This window comes from Drosophila rhopaloa, unplaced genomic scaffold (assembly GCF_018152115.1).
Source record: "Drosophila rhopaloa isolate 14029-0021.01 unplaced genomic scaffold, ASM1815211v1 contig_2, whole genome shotgun sequence".
Classification (NCBI taxonomy): Eukaryota; Metazoa; Arthropoda; class Insecta; order Diptera; family Drosophilidae; genus Drosophila; species Drosophila rhopaloa.
In genome coordinates this window covers 16,230,691-16,250,285 of record NW_025335083.1, presented here as the reverse complement: position 1 = coordinate 16,250,285, position 19,595 = coordinate 16,230,691, and the positions used below count along the sequence as shown (strand labels likewise).

Genomic DNA, 19,595 nt, shown 5'->3' with positions numbered 1-19,595 from the left:
ATAATTACTTGAAGTTGACAAAACTAATATAATACTTTTAGAGCCTTGAAATTACTATAAACATTTAATCAGAATTTTTTTAAGGTTCACTTTAAATTGAATAAATCTCTAAACTAAGCTAATTAATTAGGAACCAATTTAAATAAACAAAATATCTAACACATTCAATTAAACATTTTTGAAAATCCAATACTGTAATTAACTTTTCAACTTCCCAAATTGAAAACCAATCAAATTTAAATTATAATCGCCATTCTGAAAACGATTGCCACACACCAAGCCATAAGCTTCCTAAATAAACCGCAAAACGAATCAAATCAAAGTACGCAAACCACCCAGAAACAGAAGCAAAGAGTAAAAACCGAGAAAAGACCTAATGCAAAACCTACAAGAATCCGAAACTTGTATTACAGGCCAATCGGACAAGCCCAGTCTCCTCTTGGTGCCGGGCAAAAAACGATTGTAAATGGGAAAAAAATAAAAAATAACGAACATTACGAGAAAACGATTTTTGCTATCCAGCCAGTAGCCACAGAGTTGAGCTCAAAGTTGAAAGCCAAAGCAGGTCGCCGAATGGTCGTTCCTTGGCCTCTGGTTAAGTGAAAAATAAAATTAATTTGGAGAAAATTGTGGAAGTAAAAGGAGAAGGCTTAAAGGAATCGAGCCCCAAAAGCAATACACTTTTAATCAAATCATATTTGTATAATAAGGAGTTAATTAAATACAGAAAAAAATTGTTTAAATAATTGCTGGACAAGAACTTTTAATCAAATCATATTTGTATAATAAGGAGTTAATTAAATTCAGAAAAAAATTGTTTAAATAATTGCTGGACAAGAAGAACTTTAATAAAACTGGATAAGTGCATATTACTTATGCTAACCAAAAATATATAATTTTTAATGTAATAAAAAGATTAACAAAAACTGGATGAGTGCATATTACTTATGGTAACCAAAAATATATAACTTATAATGTAATAAAAAGAGCTCAAGTTCTGATGATTAACAAAAACAACTATCGAAATATAAGCCAAAACTGTATAAAAAAGTGTTTTGTAAACATTACTTTAGTAAAACTCTAACTGCTTTCTAAAATAACATAAATAGTTCTTCCAACTTTTAGAAAAATAAATATTAAGTTACACTTAATATCTTTCCTTAAAAACTTATAAAAAAGCGATTTTTAGCATAACCCCACTAAATCGAAAGTTAACAAAATATGTGAAAGACTAAGGACCAAAGGAAAAGAGTTCAAGATATTTCAAATGAGCTCTACAAAATGTTTCCTGCTGCTTGGCCCCTGCAAACGAATTCAAATGCCGCTGCAACGACCAAAAATACAGTGCCAAGTGATAAATTCATTAACGAAAATGCTGTGCAATTAAACATTTGGCAACAATTGTATGAAAATTTATGCAAATCAAAGCCGAGCGATGACTGCGTGGCGAGCAACATCAAAAGGCCACGAGCAACAGCAACAGCAGCAGCAACAACAAGAAGCAGGAAGCAGCAGCAACAACCTGGTTGCCACACCGGCAACATCGCGCCATTGCAATTTGCATTTAATTGTTGTGATTATCTTGGCCTGCTGCACACGCTGGTAAGTCGAGTGCCATCCCATGCCTATTCTATCCTAAAACCGAATCCATCTCCATTATTCACGAGTATGTAAAGCAAAACTCCGCAGTGTAAAAGGCCTGTCAACAAATTAACTTCAAGTCGGGCTCATTACGCCGTGTTTTATATGGCGGCTGTTGCTGTGGGCAGTTAATTAATTAAACGACAATCGACAATTAATTAATCAATCGCGAGCTGGGAGGAACAGCTGTCAGCCGAAGGTGTTGGCATAATTAATATTGATCTAGTGATAGGCTAGTGAAATTAAGCCAACCTAATTGTGCCCGATTAACATGAGATTGTTACGCTGTGGGTATTACACGGTGCGGAACAGGCTGTTCTCACCTTCACGCATGATTTTTGTGAAGTGAATGTGTGCTTGGAAAAGTGTATTTAACTCTTTACTTAGAGGTTTTATACAGACCAAACAGCTTTACGTGTTAAGAATAATGATATATGTATATCAAAACTAAGTTAGTTCCTCAATATTTTATACCAAATCAAAAGTTATGTATAAAGGGCTCGTTTATATTTATTTGGTATATGAGATTTACAATTTGTCATAATTATCTTTTTTATATTAATAACATTTTTAAAACATGTCACATATTATTAAATCGGTTGAAGTAAGAGACTTAGGAAAGTCATGGAAAAATTAACCTGATTTGCTATTTCATAAACAAGATTTTTAATTAGTGAATACATATTTTTAAGCATGCTTGTTTTAGGCTTGTGAAACCTATGTAACTTTTTAAATAAAATTCTTTAGATTGAGAAATCAATTAAGAAATTTATATCATTATTGAATACCTGGACAAAAAATGAATAATTGGTACACACTAAAAAAACACTGAAATGAATGATTTTATTATGTATAGTTTAGATATCATTAATTTCGCAACAAATTCCTTTTCGAAATGATCGATGAAGTGATTTAGCTAATCCATTCTTCGACAACAATCCAACCTGGCGGCCATGCAAACAAAAATGGCAACTTACATGTTAGACCAGGCCAAACAACGACCGCCATTTTAGAAGGCAAATAAAATTGCCATCGGCTCCCGTGGCCGCCTGCCTCATCGGCAGTGGATGATTGGAGTTGGGATTGCAGTCGGTCGCTGGATCGGGATCGGAATTGGAATCCCCTCCAATGTTCGCAGTTGCTACACCACGGGGGCCTACACACAATTGAGCTCATTCCAAATTGCAGGGTGGTCCCCGGTACTCAAGTTTTATAATGCGCCTGGGTCGCTTGTCAATCTCTCGATTTTCCATGTGCGCAGTGAGGCGGAGCTGGGAACAGGGTCCATGGAGCAGGGATCAGGGAGCAGGGAGCAGAGATGGATGTTGCATACTGGATGCTGGGTGCATTGCTTCGCCTTGCTTGACTGGTTGCCTCGCCTAGTAGTTGCAGCTTGTTAATCTCGTTACTCTCGTTGTTGTCATACACTTTCAGAGGGTACTTTGCACTGTTTTATGTTCCTGAAATGCCCCGAAAATAAAATTATCTGAATCTTACTTAATCTATATATCTATCTAAATATCAGGTCTTAAATGTCGAAATGAGATATGTAATTTCAAGAGAAATGCCACAATCAGGAATTTTAATAAATGGGTATAAGCGAAATACTAAGAAAGAGACAAAGCTACTTTAGTCTTATTACTTTTACAGTCGATCACTCTGATTGAAGAAAACCAAATTTGGTTGATAAGCTATACTAAATATATATATTAATATATACTTATTTGGGTAGCAACAGACTTACCTATTTTAATTTGTCAATAGACATGAACCCCGTTCTTAACCGCAAGTGCTGATTAAGACCTTAGTTGGAAGTTACACATCAAAATTTGGCAATCAAATAATAAATAATCATAATAAACAAATATTTCAATGTCGTTGAATTAGTGGATCAAGACATCAATGATCATTGAAATTTTTATTTTCCCTACAATAATTTTTAAGTTTATCTAATTGATGGATCTACCTTTTAGTCAATGGATTCATTTTTTTCCTTTTTCACAGCTGCAGTATGATCGATCAGTGCGTAAGGGTGTTGCAGTCTTCAGGTCTCAAAGAAATTTAACCTTTTTCTGTTCCTTGGGGTTGTCAACATACTTTTTGCTCTGCTTGTTGAGACTGCAGCAGTGCAGCAATGCAGCGATGTTGCAACTGAAGTGCAGTCTGCAATTCGCTGGCGTTGTTGTTGCTCTTCTCGTTGTTGTTTTCGTCATCCTTGTAGTTGCAACGTCATAATTGCAACGCATAATGAGGCACACACATGTGTTGGAGCGCCACAATTTCGCCCGTTTGAAATGCAAATGAATTGTCGAAGTGCCACGCCTCCGGGTCGCCAGTTCTGCAGTTTGCAGCTTAATTGGGTGCACACACACCCACCAAACTGAACACCTGCGCACAGGTAAGCCAACACGGCAGCAGATTTCACACGTTCAAGGGTTCTTCAGTTTTTTTTTCCCGCATCAGCACCTCAAATTTGAAGTGAATTTATTTATGAGCCAAAAGCTGCTAATTTCCGCCAGCCAGCATAATTTTATTGTGCGCAAATCAATGTTTTCCAATTTTTAAATCACCCAAGGATAAGTGTAACGAATGGCAAAGAGAATTTACTATTTTTGCATTTAACTTTTCTTAGTTCCTAAACAACTCTCTCATTTTTATTGAAATATAGACTTACTATAATCAAAAGGCAATATAAAACTTAAATTATTTCAGTTGCTTTAATTTAACTAACAAGCTCAAACAAAAACAAACTTCAAACTTAATTTACAATAAGTTATGTTCACATTTTTCTCGACAAATGAAGTAAATAAATATTATTACAATATATCTTTACCTTAATGTTATATTTAGAATTTGTTATCATTTCTACTTCAAAGTCACGAATTAAAAAAACCTTAAAAATATCAAAAACATTTTAGTATTTACCAATTATCTCTTACATATCTCAAAATAAAAGCATTATTTTGGAATTTTTGAAATAAGCTATTAATTTTGAATTTTCAACCTCTAAAACATTAAAAATATGTGATAATTATATTTAACTGCCAAAAAATGCTCTTGCTGGGGTATGGAAATGAAATATTTTTATGCCGGATCACCCTGTACGGACGGATTAGATCAAAGACATTCCTAGCTGTTGCTGCGGTCGCCCGAATTCAATTCCCCTTCCAGTCCAAACAAACTGTTCAGGAATGTCTCCACCAAAGTTATCTGCCCGGTCTGAAATGCTTCAATCTCCGGCTATCCGTCTGTATCTATCTCTGTGTGGGAAACATTGTTTTGCCTAACTGGCTAAGGCTAGCTGAATAACAAAGATTGAATATATATATATATATAGTTCGCTGAAGGCATAAGCCGAAAAAGCAACAGAAATCCTTGATTTATGCATGGGCTACCGTTTGACAGACCCAGACAAAAATAAGTAAGAAATATAAAAAAATAAAAACGGGAGAAAAAGTCTGACTGTGGCGGCGCCTATTAAAGCCTCAATCTTTTTATGGCATTTCAATAGAACTCGAAAATCATTGAGCGTGAGAAAGGACTGTAGCAGTTATGAAAATCGAAATTAAATTTAGAGCTGGCCAGTTGCCGGCTTTTATCTTGGCCACAACACTCTTTGAGCCTGATAAGCAAACGTCTTCGCTCCTCTTCGAGGAACAACGATCGATAAATTTTATAAGCGAATCAATTGCATTGCTATCGCATCGCGTGAAATACGCAAACGAGGAATCTGGGAACTGAACTGGCTTGAAAAGCATGACTCAGAGTCCTGAGACCGACGGGCCAGGCACTCTGATTGCACAGAAAAAATAGAAATATAAAATTCATTTTAAAATAATCTTTATCTTAAAAAAGTCTTGAATTTCTATATATTCTACACTTTACACACTTAGTTATATACAAATAAATACATAAAAGCAGCGGAAAATATTTTTTATTATTGTATTATTATAATGATTATAGTAGTATCTATATTTAGAAAATAGTTACAAATTTAAAAAAAGAAAAATATATATTTGCTTCTTCAAAATCACTTAGGTGAGATTTTTAAAGTAAGTTGCTTTATTCTCAGTGTACTGCTCTTTCTCTCTTTACGTTCGCTTATCAGTTTTATTGAAGTCGGCAAATGGCATCGGCAATGGTAACTAAAAGCCATATGCTTTATAAAGCTGTTAACAAAATGTGCATCAGTTTAAATTCTTTATCTGGCGAGTTGTCTGGCCCGCATTGCATATTCACATTCGTATCGCAGAAACGTCAGCCAATTAAAATGCATTTTGCCCAAGAAGTTGTTCAGGTTTTTATTATCCTCTTTTTTTTCTGGCTTGATATTTAAATTGCAGTTTTGTTGCTTCCATTGGTAAATAACGATTGCCAGAAGATAGTACTGTTGGTAAATGATTTTTTTATTAGATTCTAATTATGTTTGCTGGCATTGAATTGTAATTGTTTTTAAATTCATTTTAATACAATTTGATAAACTTCGCTAATAGCATTTTTTTTTATACCCTTGCAGAGGGTATTATAATTTTGGTCAAAAGTGTGCAACGCAGTGAAGGAGACATCTCCGACCCTATAAAGTATATATATTCTTGATCAGGATCACCTCCTGAGTTGATATAGCCATGTCCGTCTGTCCGTCTGTCCGTCTGTCCGTCTGTCCGTCTGTCTGTCCGTCTGTCTGTCCGTCTGTCTGTCCGTCTGTCTGTTTCTACGCGAACTAGTCTCTCAGTTTTAAAGATATCGAATTGAAACTTTGCACACACCCTTCTTTCCTTTGCACGCAGTATATAAGTCGGACGACTATATCCTATAGCTGTCATATAACTGAACGATCGGAAATGCCATAACTTTGGTGTTTGTAAAGCTAGGAAGTTGAGATTTTCTATAGGTTTTATTTTTGGCCAATCAATCTGACCTACCGAATTTCATGAGAATCGGCCGACTATATCTTATAGCTGCCATATACCTGAACGATCGGAAATGCTATAACTTTGGTGTTTGTTAAGTTAGGAAGTTGGGATTTTCTATGGGTTTTATTTTTAGCCAATCAATCCGACCTATCAAATTTCATAAGAATCGGCCGACTATATCCTATAGCTGCCATATAACTGAACGATTGGAAATGACATAACATTGGTGTTTTTAAAGTTAGGAAGTTGGGATTTTTGATGAGTATTAAAAATGCATCATATGAATAATTTTGGAGAATATAATTTACAGAGTATTCTGCAAGGGTATATCAACTTCGGCTCCGCCCGAAGTTAGCTTTCCTTTCTTGTTTTAATTAAAAACCATTACTGACTAATTCAACTTGACAAAATTGCTTCTTATATTAAATTGGGGTTGTTAACCCTTCTTATTTTAAATACTAGAAGCTCTAAAATATAAAACAAAGTTCAGATTGCGATATATAAATGAATTTAAATTAGTTAAAACCCCATATGTTTGACAAAGAAGATAATTTCTTGATCCCTGCATGAATTTTATATGCAAATACAGCATTTAAAGGGACAAATTTCTTAAATTATATGAACCTGCTGTGCGGATCTCGACATCTGCTGATCTGTTGGCTAAATCAACGACTGCAGTTACGCCGAAGCGCGAATGGCATACAAATGAGGCACAATGCCGATGAGGATCTCTAAATCTTCGCTCTTTGCAACAAAGAGACGTGTGTGAAAATGGCACGTTTCTACATTTGAGGCATTTTTGTTCGTTTTTCCTACACGCGACGTGCCACAATTAACCCCTCGTGAAAGAAGAAGCAGCAAGAGAGTAAGTCTGGGCATTAAGAAAATATATATTTACCAACGATTTTAAGCTGCAGACGCCAGACGCACATCACGTATCCGCCCGGTATTCCACGCTGCGTGTCGTAGATCAACGCGATTTCAACGCGATTCCAAAGCGATGCAAGTCGCGATGTGGCAACAACTTTACCCCAACATCAGCTGAAGTTAGACCTATAGCTAAAGTCAGATGAAGTTGTTCAACGTCAACTGGCACTCACTCAAATAAGGAAAAAAATCGAAAAAAAACTCGTATCTGTATCTCTGGCTAAAGATCTGAACACCTCGGCTCAGCTTAACTCAACTTAGCTGACCTTGAATGCCACGGCCCGCTCTTAAATGGGTTCAGTCGGGAGCAAAATTGTTAACCCTCTTTACGCACATATAAAAATATGTCTGGTTTTAGCTTTGAAAACTTTAACATTTTCTATTGCAAAATAAAAATCATTATAGGATAACTTAAAATTTGTTACTAAAATTCTGCACATTCCAGATTGTTAATTATTTTTTAAAATTAAAATTACATATCCACCAAGCCACACACATATTTTTTTGATCTAATCGTTTTTATTCCGTATTAGTTTCAGTAAGTTGTTTTAGGGTTAAGTATCGCTAGATCTAGTCCAGAATTTGTTTCGACAATGCAGAGCCGAGTGAATCATCGCCCAGCAATTTGACAAAAAGATTTATGACAAACTTGGTAACAAAAATTATATTTAGCTACTGTCTCAACCAGCTTTGCTGTGAATAGCTTGATTAAATCTCAGCTAAAATAAAAGCAAATTTAATTTCACATCTAGAGAAACGAAAACAAAATGAAATTAAATTAGTTTAGTCTTGTTTTTGGGGTTTCTTTTGCGGTTTGTGCCAGCCACTCAAGGTTAATTACGGTTTTCGAATTGTTGGGTTCAGTTTTTCGGAGCATTTATTGCCAACTGCGGTTGGTAGCTGTAATCAAATTTTAATTGGATTTAAAATTCTGAGAGCCAGGCCATTCAAAAATGTTCTCATCGTTTATGGGAACATTTCATTAAGATTCTTGGCTAATTTTTTCCGTAATTTGTATCCTCATTTTGTTTTAGGCTATATGGCTTGCCGGATGGCCGTGCCACCTGCCGTTCAGTGCCTGGATTGACCAAGGACCAAGTGGAGCTCTGCTACAAGGCCAGTGATGTGACGGCGGCAGCTCTGGAAGGACTCGACATGGCCATACGTGAATGTCAAATTCAGGTGCGGAAATATATTTGTCAAGTTTTTTTCCAAGTTTTTTCCAATATTTTCAAAATATGTTTTCCGAATATAAAGTTAAATTAAAATGCAGATCACAAAAAACTCCAATTTTCGGTTAAAGAATCACTTTTTTAAAACCGAATATTTGGTTTGCTTTCATTTGCGGCATACAATTAAAACAAACTCGAAAAAGGTTTAGTTTACTTTTTATAAAGTTCTTTGATTTATTGTTTAATATAATATTTATATTTTGAAAAAATTTTCATGATAAAATGATATTTTAACGTCACCTTATGTTTAAGTGCTAGGTTCCGAAAGGCATTTAATTTGTAAGTTTTTTAAGATACCAAAAACCGTAAACTGTTAGTTTTCGAATTGAGTAGTGAAAGTAATCAGAGCAAATAAAAATCGAAGTAAGCCAGATGGCATATTTTCCCTATATCTAAATGAACTCCTTAAAAGTTGAATACCATTAAAATTCCCCTATTTTGCTTGCATTCTCCCAACAGTTTCAATGGCATCGCTGGAACTGTTCGTCGCTGAGCACAAAGAGCCGCAATCCGCATGCCTCCAGTTTGCTGAAGAAAGGTGAGTTGGCCAAGAGTTTCCCAGGTTCAGGTTGCCGGCAGTGGTAGCCGTGGCCCAAAGCCATTAAGCTGACACTAAAATGTGCAGTAAGCGTGGCTCAGCTTTCACGCAAACAAAATCGCTTTATGACCGGCCCGAGTCGCCAACTAAAGTCCGCCAACTGTCAACGAGTTTTGCGGTTCAGAAAGGCCCAGAGTTGGGGAATTGGGAGAAGGAAAAAAAATTGCCGGCCCACACGCAAACCGCTAGGCAAAGAGTCTAATTAAAATTGCCCATAGCGGAGACGTTTGGTCAAGCAGACAATGTCCGAAGCTATTAACCGTCGCATTATTAGACACGACATGGCAGAAAAGCCACAGCAGCAATACAATCCCAGCTTCTAATGCTCCCACACAGGAAATATTTTATGAGACACACTCGATTTTATTTTGTATTTAAAAAAACAAAAATATATATTTACGATAAGCTTTATAAAAACCGTACTTCAAAATAATTTAAAGCGAATTAATATTGTTACTAATATGTTGTTTTACTGATTCTGAATTTCACCATCAAAATGACTCCGTGGGCTTAATAATTTAATAATATTTTGCTTTACTAGTTTGTTATTTTCCATATTACTTAATATCATAGCAACATCACATTACTAATATTTAACGTCAAAGTATATGTTATTTATTTAAATAGAATTAATTAAATTAATATTTATTCATTGAAAAATATTTATTGGAAAGGGGAAATTTCGTGAGCTTGGAACAAATGAAACCAACTTTCATCCCTAAATATTTTTAAAAATTCAAATCCGTGATAATTTGATAGTAAATATTGTTTTCTGTGCACTTGTCTCACCCGGACTAGATCAAATTTCTATCTGCCCGAGTAAGAGTGTTGAGTGGAGCTTGTTCTGAGGCCTGGGACCCACCGTTTTGTCACAGACCGGTGCATCGCATCGCGAAAACGGCGGCTATGCGAACTTTGACTTTGATATCTTAATCTGTCCGCGGGGCATTGTGTTACCCAATCCGTCGTTTGGAAACCCACGCGGCGTGTGCCTTATGACGGATAGATCGCACACCACTCTCCCTAGCCCATCTAAATACTACAAAGAGGACCGCATTCTAAGCCCCTTTTGTTGGTCGGGCCAACAAGTAGCGGTAACTGTGATCACAGGCGCCGATCTCGGGTTTTCTAAAAAATTGCAAGCTTCTTATTTTCCCGTTGACTACTGTTATGGGTCATGATATAAAGGGGCGGGTTACATTATCACTAGGATTTTCTCACTACCAAGAGACCTTAACATGAAGGCTTAATGCTGAGTTATTTCGAAATAAAGGCAAATTTCTAAGCATATGCTAACACAATTATAATATACCCAAACAAATAGAGGCATAAAATCCTATCATGAATTTAATATCAAACTTTTAAAAGAGTAATTTTAAAGAAAAAATAATGCACTTAATTTGGCCAAACACTTGCGCATTCCTATTTAAATAAACACAACGCTTTAACCAGAATGCTTCATTAGTTAAATTATGCATCATACGATTGCTGTAAAAATGCCAAAAAAGGGGGATAGGAAGGCGAAGAGCAGCGGTTTAAGAAAACACAATGGAAATGGGCAAAATGGCGGCATTGCAATCCAGATGCAAACGATATATAGTCGAAGATGTTCGGGAGATTTCTCACAAATTTCAATGCGACAGGCGACAACAACGAAGCAACAGAAGCTAAAAGGGAAAGGCCAGGGGCCTCATCTCGTTTTCGTCTTTCGTACGGCGTAATTTATTTGCATTCATCGTATAAATTATATTGTAAGCAAACCACTTCATTCAATTTCAATTTAAAAAATTGTTATCTCCGTTGACGGATGCTGCCGCATCCACTGACAACGGACAGCCGAGTCAAACGAATGCTTTTTGGAGAGGAGAAGACAGGACAGGACAGTCCTGGGAATGAATATGGGATGTGGAATCGGAATCGGAGTTGGAATTGGAATTGGACTTGGATGTGGACATGGACAGAGTCCCAACATTGTCATTGTCATTCCTCTGATGTGATTATCAGCATCGTTCCCGTTTCCTAATCTGACCAATTTTGGGGAACCAAAACTTATCAGTTTCGAACAAAAAAAAAAAACTATATCTGAAAAATCAGTTATATTGTGACACAGCATTTTATTTTTTTTTATGTTTTCCAAACTTATTTTAGTAACTTATAATTGCTGCTAAAAAATTTTAATTTATCTTCAGTATTTCCCTAGTAATTGTTGGTTAGATATTATCCTTTTATTATTTGTTAAAATCTTGTTAAAAACTGTTAATGATAATTTGACAACTCTGAAACTATATTTTTAAAATTATTTAAAAATCAAAATTAAATCAAAAAATACAATAATTATATTAACTGCTTAAAACAACTTGAATTTATCGGTTGAAAATGAGAACATTTCCGATGTTTTGGAGAATTAGGGAATCTTAAGCCAAATCATTCCATTACAGCACATGTTGTGCATATTATTTGCATTCGAGGGCATGGCAGCGGATCGAGGCAAATGCCAAAACGGCGGGTTAAAGTTAACAACATTGCCGAAAAGACAATGCCGAACCATAAATCTCCAAATGCATGCCACACCAGCAGCAGCAGCAGCAGCAGCAGCAGCAGCACTTCCAAGTAACTCTCGACTAGCCTTCAGCCAATATGGTAAACCCAAGCTTATGTCACTGACATGTCTGAGGATCGTCCGTCCGTCGGTCAGTCCGCTGTCCGTTTGTCAACCCGGTCCGTTCGTGCGTCCATTAAATAAGGAAGGAACTGCACATAACGAGAGTCAATATTGACAGGCCAACAGCAACGCGTGCAACGATCGCGGCCAAAGAAGACGACTTATAAGGGCAGAAAGGCAGCCACAAAGTCAGGGATCGATTCGATGGACGGACATTGGACATCGGACATTGGACAGTGGATGGTGGATGGTGGATAGTGGACATGGGACGTGGGACATGGAACCTGAAGATCGGGGGCCAGCGATGGGGCGACCAAGTGAAACGAAACAAATCAAGTCGCCCGTTCGCCGAGTCGCACAATGACTGACAATCGAAACGGCGCACGGACAGGTCAACTATTTTGCATACATCTACTATAACTTATGGAACTCGTCGATCGTCGATCGTCGCTACGTCGTCGTTGCAGATCGCTGATCTTGGATTGGGTTGCTGCCACGGCTGCTGCTGCTGCTGCTACCATGCATTATTGTCAATCAAGTGGAGCGGCAGAGGGTGAGGAGACCCCTCCTAAAGGCTGCAGCACAGAGTAGTTAAAGGATTACCTACACTTAAAAAAAGGTCTCCAAAATAGAAATTTGCTTCTGATAAACTCATACTAAATAGTAAAAATAACTCGTCATTTCAAAATATTGTTAATATTGTTATTATAAAGTATAAAATACATACATTAGACAACACTTTTGTTACAAAACTACTAGTTAAAATACATCGTCATTTCAATAGAAAAATTTTTAAATTTGCAGAAAATTTGTATATTTTAATAAAGCATTAGACAACGAAAAAGCAAGATGAAGTAATATTTTTAATGTTAATTATTTTCCTTTCCAAAAATTTAATAGGACATATGATTTTGGAAGCACTAATTTTTTCAAATTAAGCTTATATAATATAATAATTTATCTATTTTAGATTATTCTTCTTTCTTTTGTTGTTTGTTTGTCGGTCAAGGTTGAACCTCCTTATTAAAAAATTAAATTTTAGTTTGTTAAAAATGTTTTAATAGAAACTTGAAATTTTGATTTATTGTTAGATAAATTAAAAAAATATATATTTTTAGTGTGCGATTTAAGATCGACCTTTATGCGAGGACCTCTCTTACACTCTATCTCCGGTTTCTCTGGGCCTGTGACAACAAGCGAGCGACGTATGTCGCAAACAATTACTTGGGATTGCAACACAGGGGACAGGAGACAGGGGACAGGAGCTCCAGACTCTGGCGGAGATCGAGACAGGTCGCCAGGCCGGCCTCCCGATCTTGGCTTTGTGGCCAATTTATGCGCAAGGCGGTGAGAGATCGCGAGATCGGTAGATCTGTATATCGCTGGTTCGAGGGACCCCAAGGCATTGTCAAATGTAACTGTTGCCAATGATGTGATTTGGATTTGCAAATGGCCCGAGAGGGGACGGCCAGACAAACAAAGCATGCATAAATCAAGTCAGCGATCGGCGATCACCGATCAGCGATCACCGATCAGTGATCAGTGAAAAGCGGGAGTGGAGAATGCGAAGTGGGCTGGGACTACTGTTCGCTGATGCCTTGATTGATGGCGTCTTAATCGTCAATCAAATGCGCGCTACACACACAATTTCCAATTGCACTTGCATTGCAATCGATCGCCGGTTGGATCACTGGAACCCCCGATCTGTACGACAACTTGTCACAACATTGACATTTGCATTCGTGCGCATCCTGAGTGACGGACTGGCCAACTTGACTGACTGACTGATTGCTTGACAGCGTCTCGAAAGAGAGGAGTGTCCAGAGGAGTCCAGACTCGGATTTGGATTCGCGACCCCAGAATGATGCAAGCCTGTCACACTGACATATGTACTGTCGCCGATTCGGAGATCTCTCTCTCTGCGTTTGGCATTATGCAAAGTGGCGCTGACCATTTGCATGTCAATCGCTTGACAAATGTTGCCAACTTTGGGCCACTCACGGCCATGTCGACCATGATTAACGTCAACATTTTTGACAGCCATTTGACAGCTGCCCGCGCTGCATAAGGCATTTCAAATAATACACTTGCACAAGCTTTAGTTAGAATGCTATGAAAAGTTCTGGATGCTAACGGACAAATATTAATATTTTGTACACTTATTGTTTACTCAGCTTACTTACAAATGCTTATTTAATTACCAGGAATATCATAAGTTGTTTACCGAAAATTAAATTAATTATTAATAAGAAATGTAAAGAATTAAGAAAATGAATTTCGCATGCTCGAATAGTCCACAAGAGATGAATTAAATAATAATTTAGCTAAAAATGCAGGATAATTAAATAAAGCTGAATACATAAAATTATTATTATTACTATTAATGTTTTTAACCGTAGATCTAAATATGATAATGTATACGATTGACAGTCAAAGCTCATGCTTAAAACTCTTAAAAATATGTTTAACTCCAGTTTTTCTGGATAATTTTCTCAGCTTTAAATTATAGGCAGTTTATATTTTCTTGAGTGTATGCCAGCCTTGGGTGGGTGTGGACTGCATCATTAAAAATGGTCTTGCCACAGTCTTTTTGCTTTGAGATGTTGTCAAAGCTGAAATGCCGCTGAATTCCCAGGACGGCGACTGCTTCGAATGCAGCGTTAAAAATAACACCGCATAAATTGCAATAGTGGGCAATGATTCCCAGGGGCAGGACCTCCGACTCCGACTCAGAATCCGATACTGATTCTTTCCATTTCTTTCCGTTTTAGGCTACCGAGAGAGTGCGTTCGCCTTTGCCATATCGGCTGCCGGGGTGGCCCACAGTGTGGCCCGCGCCTGCAGCCAAGGCCGTTTGATGTCCTGCGGCTGCGACCCCACCATCAATCGCAAAACGCTCAACAAGAACCTGCGCCAGTCGCTCGACAAGGAGAAGAAGCTGTTTCTCCAGTACTTGGAAACGAACCAGATTCTAACGCCCGAGGAGGAGAAGAAGTACGAGCGCTCCAAGATCGCCAGTCGCTGGAAATGGGGCGGCTGCTCCCACAACATGGACTTTGGCGTGGAGTACTCCAAACTATTCCTCGACTGCCGCGAGAAGGCCGGCGACATCCAGTCGAAGATCAATCTGCACAACAATCACGCCGGCCGAATAGTGAGTTTTGCTTTTAAAATATATAATAAATTGAATTTGAGTCGAAACCTAAAAATTATGTTACTCGTTTACAATAATTATTAGAAATAAGAAAGATACTAAGTTTCTAAAATTTTGTTTGCTCATCTTGCAATTAAGCATAATTAACATTTATCAATTTTAAATTTTCAATAAAAAAGCTTTTCAAGAATGCATTTTATTGAAAATTTAATTCTAAAAGAGTTATGGTAAATCATTTTAATAAGAAATTAATAAATAAGGACTTTATCCTTAACTAATCTTAGAAGAATTTTTGTTGTTCTTGATGCAGATTACATTAAGAATTAAATATTTGAGACATGATCTTGTTATACTCGGTAAATAAAGCTATCCGCAAATTTGTTAGGAGCAATAATTAAAAATTTAATTAAAATTTTTTTAAGTAAACTAGTGTTTGTGTGTGGTAATATGTGATATTTTATACATTTTTAGGCCGTCTCCAACAACATGGAGTTCCGCTGCAAGTGCCATGGAATGTCCGGCAGCTGCCAGCTGAAGACCTGCTGGAAGTCCGCCCCCGACTTCCACGTCGTTGGCAAAGTGCTGAAGCACCAGTTCCGCAAGGCCATTCTCGTCGATCAATCGAATCTGGGCAACGGGGAGCCCGTGGTTGTTTTGAAAAGGGCGCGCAATAAGAAATCAAATGGGGGCAGTAGCTCGGCATCCACCTCCACCGATCTGGATACAGCGGATGCAGCTGGGGGTCGCGACGGAGGTGGCACAGGCAATTCTGAGTCGCGGCGACATGAGGAACTCGGAGTGGAACGGGGCACGCGGCAACCCAGTGCCGATAAAAATGCGGCAAGGATGGCCCGCAAACTAGAGACATCGCTGTTCTACTATCAGCGCTCGCCGAACTTTTGTGAGCGGGATCTGGGAGCTGATATACAGGGTAAGTTGATAGATGATTATCAGGGTATTTATTTACTTCTTTTTAAAACACATCACAATTTTAAAAATGTTATATTCAGAATATTAAATACATTAAAACCGTTTTTACCTTTATTTCTTTTTTTAAATAGACTTTCAAGTTGCTTTAGATATTGTAAACTAATAGTTTTACTAATTGCTTTACAAAGTTATAACCCTGGCTTAAAAATAAAATAACAAATATTAAATGCAATGAATCCCTTTTCTCCTAATTTTGTATTAGAACTATAACTTCAAATTTTAGAACTTCAAATGTTAGAACTTCAAATGCTATAATTTCAAATGTTGTTATATGAAATACAAGAATTGCTTAAAGTATTTTTGCATTTTCTTTAACAGGCATTAGTTCTCCAATTTTTATTTCTTTCCACCAAATTCGTTACCTAATAAGTTAAATTACAATTTTGTTGCTAAGAAAGTCGTTACAACTAATTAAAAATGATTTACCGATACGTTTTGGGCGATAAATTTGATTTGCCTCCAATAAATAAATCACAAATGCAAATTAACAACAGCAGCAACCGCAAATGCAAGAAAAGCAAAAATTTTTTTTAAACGGGCTACCAAACATGCCATATAATTCACGAAAAAAATGCGACAACGACGCATGCGCACAGCAGCTCAGTTTAGCTTGGCTCAGTTTGGATCCGATTGGATCGGATCAGCTTAATTCAGTTTCGGATTGTTTCCAGCAGGGGCAAGTTTATGGGGGGTTCAAAATTAATATTTTTTGAAAATATAATTTTTTTGTTAAACTTCGTAGACAAGGTGAAAACATTCCTTTACTTCCTTAAAAAAATAAAAGTCACATAGTTTTCTTGGTTTACAATTGAAACAATAAATACCTTTTTTTTAATATTAAATTTTTATTTACAATAACATTTTTTAACAACGATCCATAAATGATCAAAAAAGGATTTAAAAAACTTTGCTTGCTAAAAATAATATTGAAAATGCTTAAGCCCCTTAAACCCCCTTTTGATTCTTCCCTGGTTTTTGGAGATCGAATGGAGCTGCGGCACGTTCACATCGAAATCGACGTCTAACTGCCACTTGCAATTTTCGTTAGCCATTTTGCTGTTGACACATTTGCAAATTATCAAAAGTCGCTGCTCCGCCGGCGACTGCCAGCAGTTTAAAAGTGTTAATTACGACGCAAATTTATAATTAATCGCCGGCTTAGCCCGGTAGCTCCAGCTCCAGTGAACTGCGGACCAACCCATCGGGCGTTTTGATTCATGTGCTCGTGTCCGGTGTCGTGTCTAGGCAAATGATGGCAATTAACGTTGGCAATTATCGTCGGCAAAACAATTGTGATACTTTGTTTATGCTTTAGTTTAATAGTTTATTTATGACTTTTTAATAGCTTGTCCTCCAATGGGAGGGATTTATTGTGATTTGCTCATGGTTTTCATTTGTGGAGCATGACGGTTCAAATGGAAATAAATTTTATTCGTTTACAGTTTAAAAATGATTAATTTATTTAGCTTAAGACTGATAGAATTGTGGAGTAAATACAATCCTAATATATAACAAGAAAGGAAGCAAACTTAGGCAAGCCGAAGCTTATATACCCTTGCAGTTCTTACAAATCGACTACATTTCGATTTCTATGCCTATATTACTAAAAACAATGAAGCTATGTCGATTTTGCGCTTCATTATGCCATCGTTTTTATGGAAGCTATATGATATTGTTGTCCGATTTTAATTTAATTAAAACCGTAATTCCAAAATCTCGAAAACCAATTTTGGGTCAACGTTAAACAAGACATCGGAAAACTAGAAATAACTAACATGAAAATGGGTCAAAAATTTGATCAACGCTAAATTGAAAATTTTGAATGCAGATTTTTAGAGAATCGAATCACGATTCTTTAGAGGTATACCACTTTGAAATCGGCTTAAATTTGGTAAAGTTATGGGCTCTAGAAGTCAAATTTTTAGTCACTCAATTACAAGACATCGGAAAATTAGAAATAACTAACATGAAAATGGGTCAAAAATTTGATCAACGCTAAATTAAAAATTTTGAATGCAGATTTTTAGAGAATCGAATCACGAGTCTTTGCCACTTTGAAATCGGCTTAAATTTGGTAAAGTTATGGGCTCTAGAAGTCCAACTTTGAGTCACTCAATTACAAGACATCGTAAAATTAGAAATAACTAACATAAAAATGGGTCAAAAATTTGATCAACGCTAAATTGAAAATTTTGAATGCAGATTTTTAGAGAATCGAATCACGATTCTTTAGAGGTATGCCACTTTGAAATCGGCTTAAATTTGGTAAAGTTATGGGCTCTAGAAGTCCAATTTTGAGTCACTCAATTACAAAACATCGGAAAACTAGAAATAACTAACATGAAAATGGGTCAAAAATTTGATCAACGCTAAATTGAAAATTTTGAATGCAGATTTTTAGAAAATCGAATCACGAGTCTTTATAGGTATGCCACTTTGGAATCGGCATAAATTTGGTAAAGTTATGGGCTCTAGAAGTCAAATTTTTAGTCACTCAATTACAAGACATCGGAAAATTAGAAATAACTAACATGAAAATGGGTCAAAAATTTGATCAACGCTAAATTGAAAATTTTGAATGCAGATTTTTAGAGAATCGAATCACGAGTCTTTAGAGGTATGCCACTTTGAAATCGGCTTAAATTTGGTAAAGTTATGGGCTCGCGAAGACTTAACAACGATTTTGTTATATTTTTTGTATATTTTATTTATAATTTTAGATTGTTGTATATTGAAAGAGTTTGAAAGTTATATTTATCAAATGTTGAATACATTTTATAATTTGAATTTAATCTTTTTCTTTCCTATATAGAAAAAAGTACTAAAATCCAATTTTTTTCCACAGGCACCGTGGGTCGGAAGTGCAACCGGAATACCACGACCAGCGACGGATGCACCTCCCTCTGCTGTGGGCGTGGTCACAGCCAGATCATCCAGCGGCGGGCGGAGCGGTGTCACTGTAAATTTCAATGGTGCTGTAATGTGGAGTGCGAGGAGTGCCACGTGGAGGAGTGGATTAGCATATGCAATTGAGGAAAATAGAGGAAATGGGAAAGCAGGAAGTGAGAGGGAGCCTCAGCCACCACACGCATAAGAAAAGACTTTTCTTCGATCTAACAAAACTTAACACACAAATCAGTATTAAAAAAAGAAAAACATAACATACGCAATAGGGCAAACATCATCAATAAACGTGTGTAAATGCAATGCTTAGTTTAGCAATCTCCAGCCATTTGGAATACATATAAATATATTTTGTAAATACGAATAATAAGATGCATAATTAGTCTGTCAATCAGCTGACTTTCACTCACGTTAGCAGTTTTGCTTTCACCTGGCGCTTTACCCACCTGTGTCTTTGCTGTGTTTTTGCTCTTGCACGTGAATGTCGCCGCTGCTAATTGAATTAGCCGACTAAATAGTTGTCCAAGGTGTGCACCCAGGTACTGCCCATTGAATGGCTTCCTTCCTTGCCAGT

General features: G+C 36.8%; 1 protein-coding gene across 1 annotated transcript; it reads left to right on the top strand.

Annotated features, from left to right (window-relative positions):
- The first annotated feature begins 1,168 nt into the window (after nucleotides 1–1,168).
- On the top strand, nucleotides 1,169–19,274 carry LOC108043732 (protein Wnt-10b). Its single transcript, XM_044460113.1, has 6 exons — nucleotides 1,169–1,602; nucleotides 8,516–8,663; nucleotides 9,173–9,251; nucleotides 14,745–15,127; nucleotides 15,599–16,058; nucleotides 18,963–19,274. The coding sequence occupies exons 1-6, from the start codon at nucleotides 1,406–1,408 to the stop codon at nucleotides 19,148–19,150; spliced, it is 1,455 nt and encodes a 484-aa protein (XP_044316048.1). The 5' UTR covers nucleotides 1,169–1,405; the 3' UTR covers nucleotides 19,151–19,274.
- The last annotated feature ends 321 nt before the right edge of the window (nucleotides 19,275–19,595 follow it).

Coding starts and splice junctions, on each gene's coding strand:
- LOC108043732 (XM_044460113.1), top strand. CDS start 1,406: ATGAAAATTTATGCAAATCAAAGCCGAGCGATGACTGCGTGGCGAGCA. Junction 8,664..9,172: donor TACGTGAATGTCAAATTCAG/GTGCGGAAATAT, acceptor TTCTCCCAACAG/TTTCAATGGCATCGCTGGAA. Junction 15,128..15,598: donor ACAATCACGCCGGCCGAATA/GTGAGTTTTGCT, acceptor ATACATTTTTAG/GCCGTCTCCAACAACATGGA.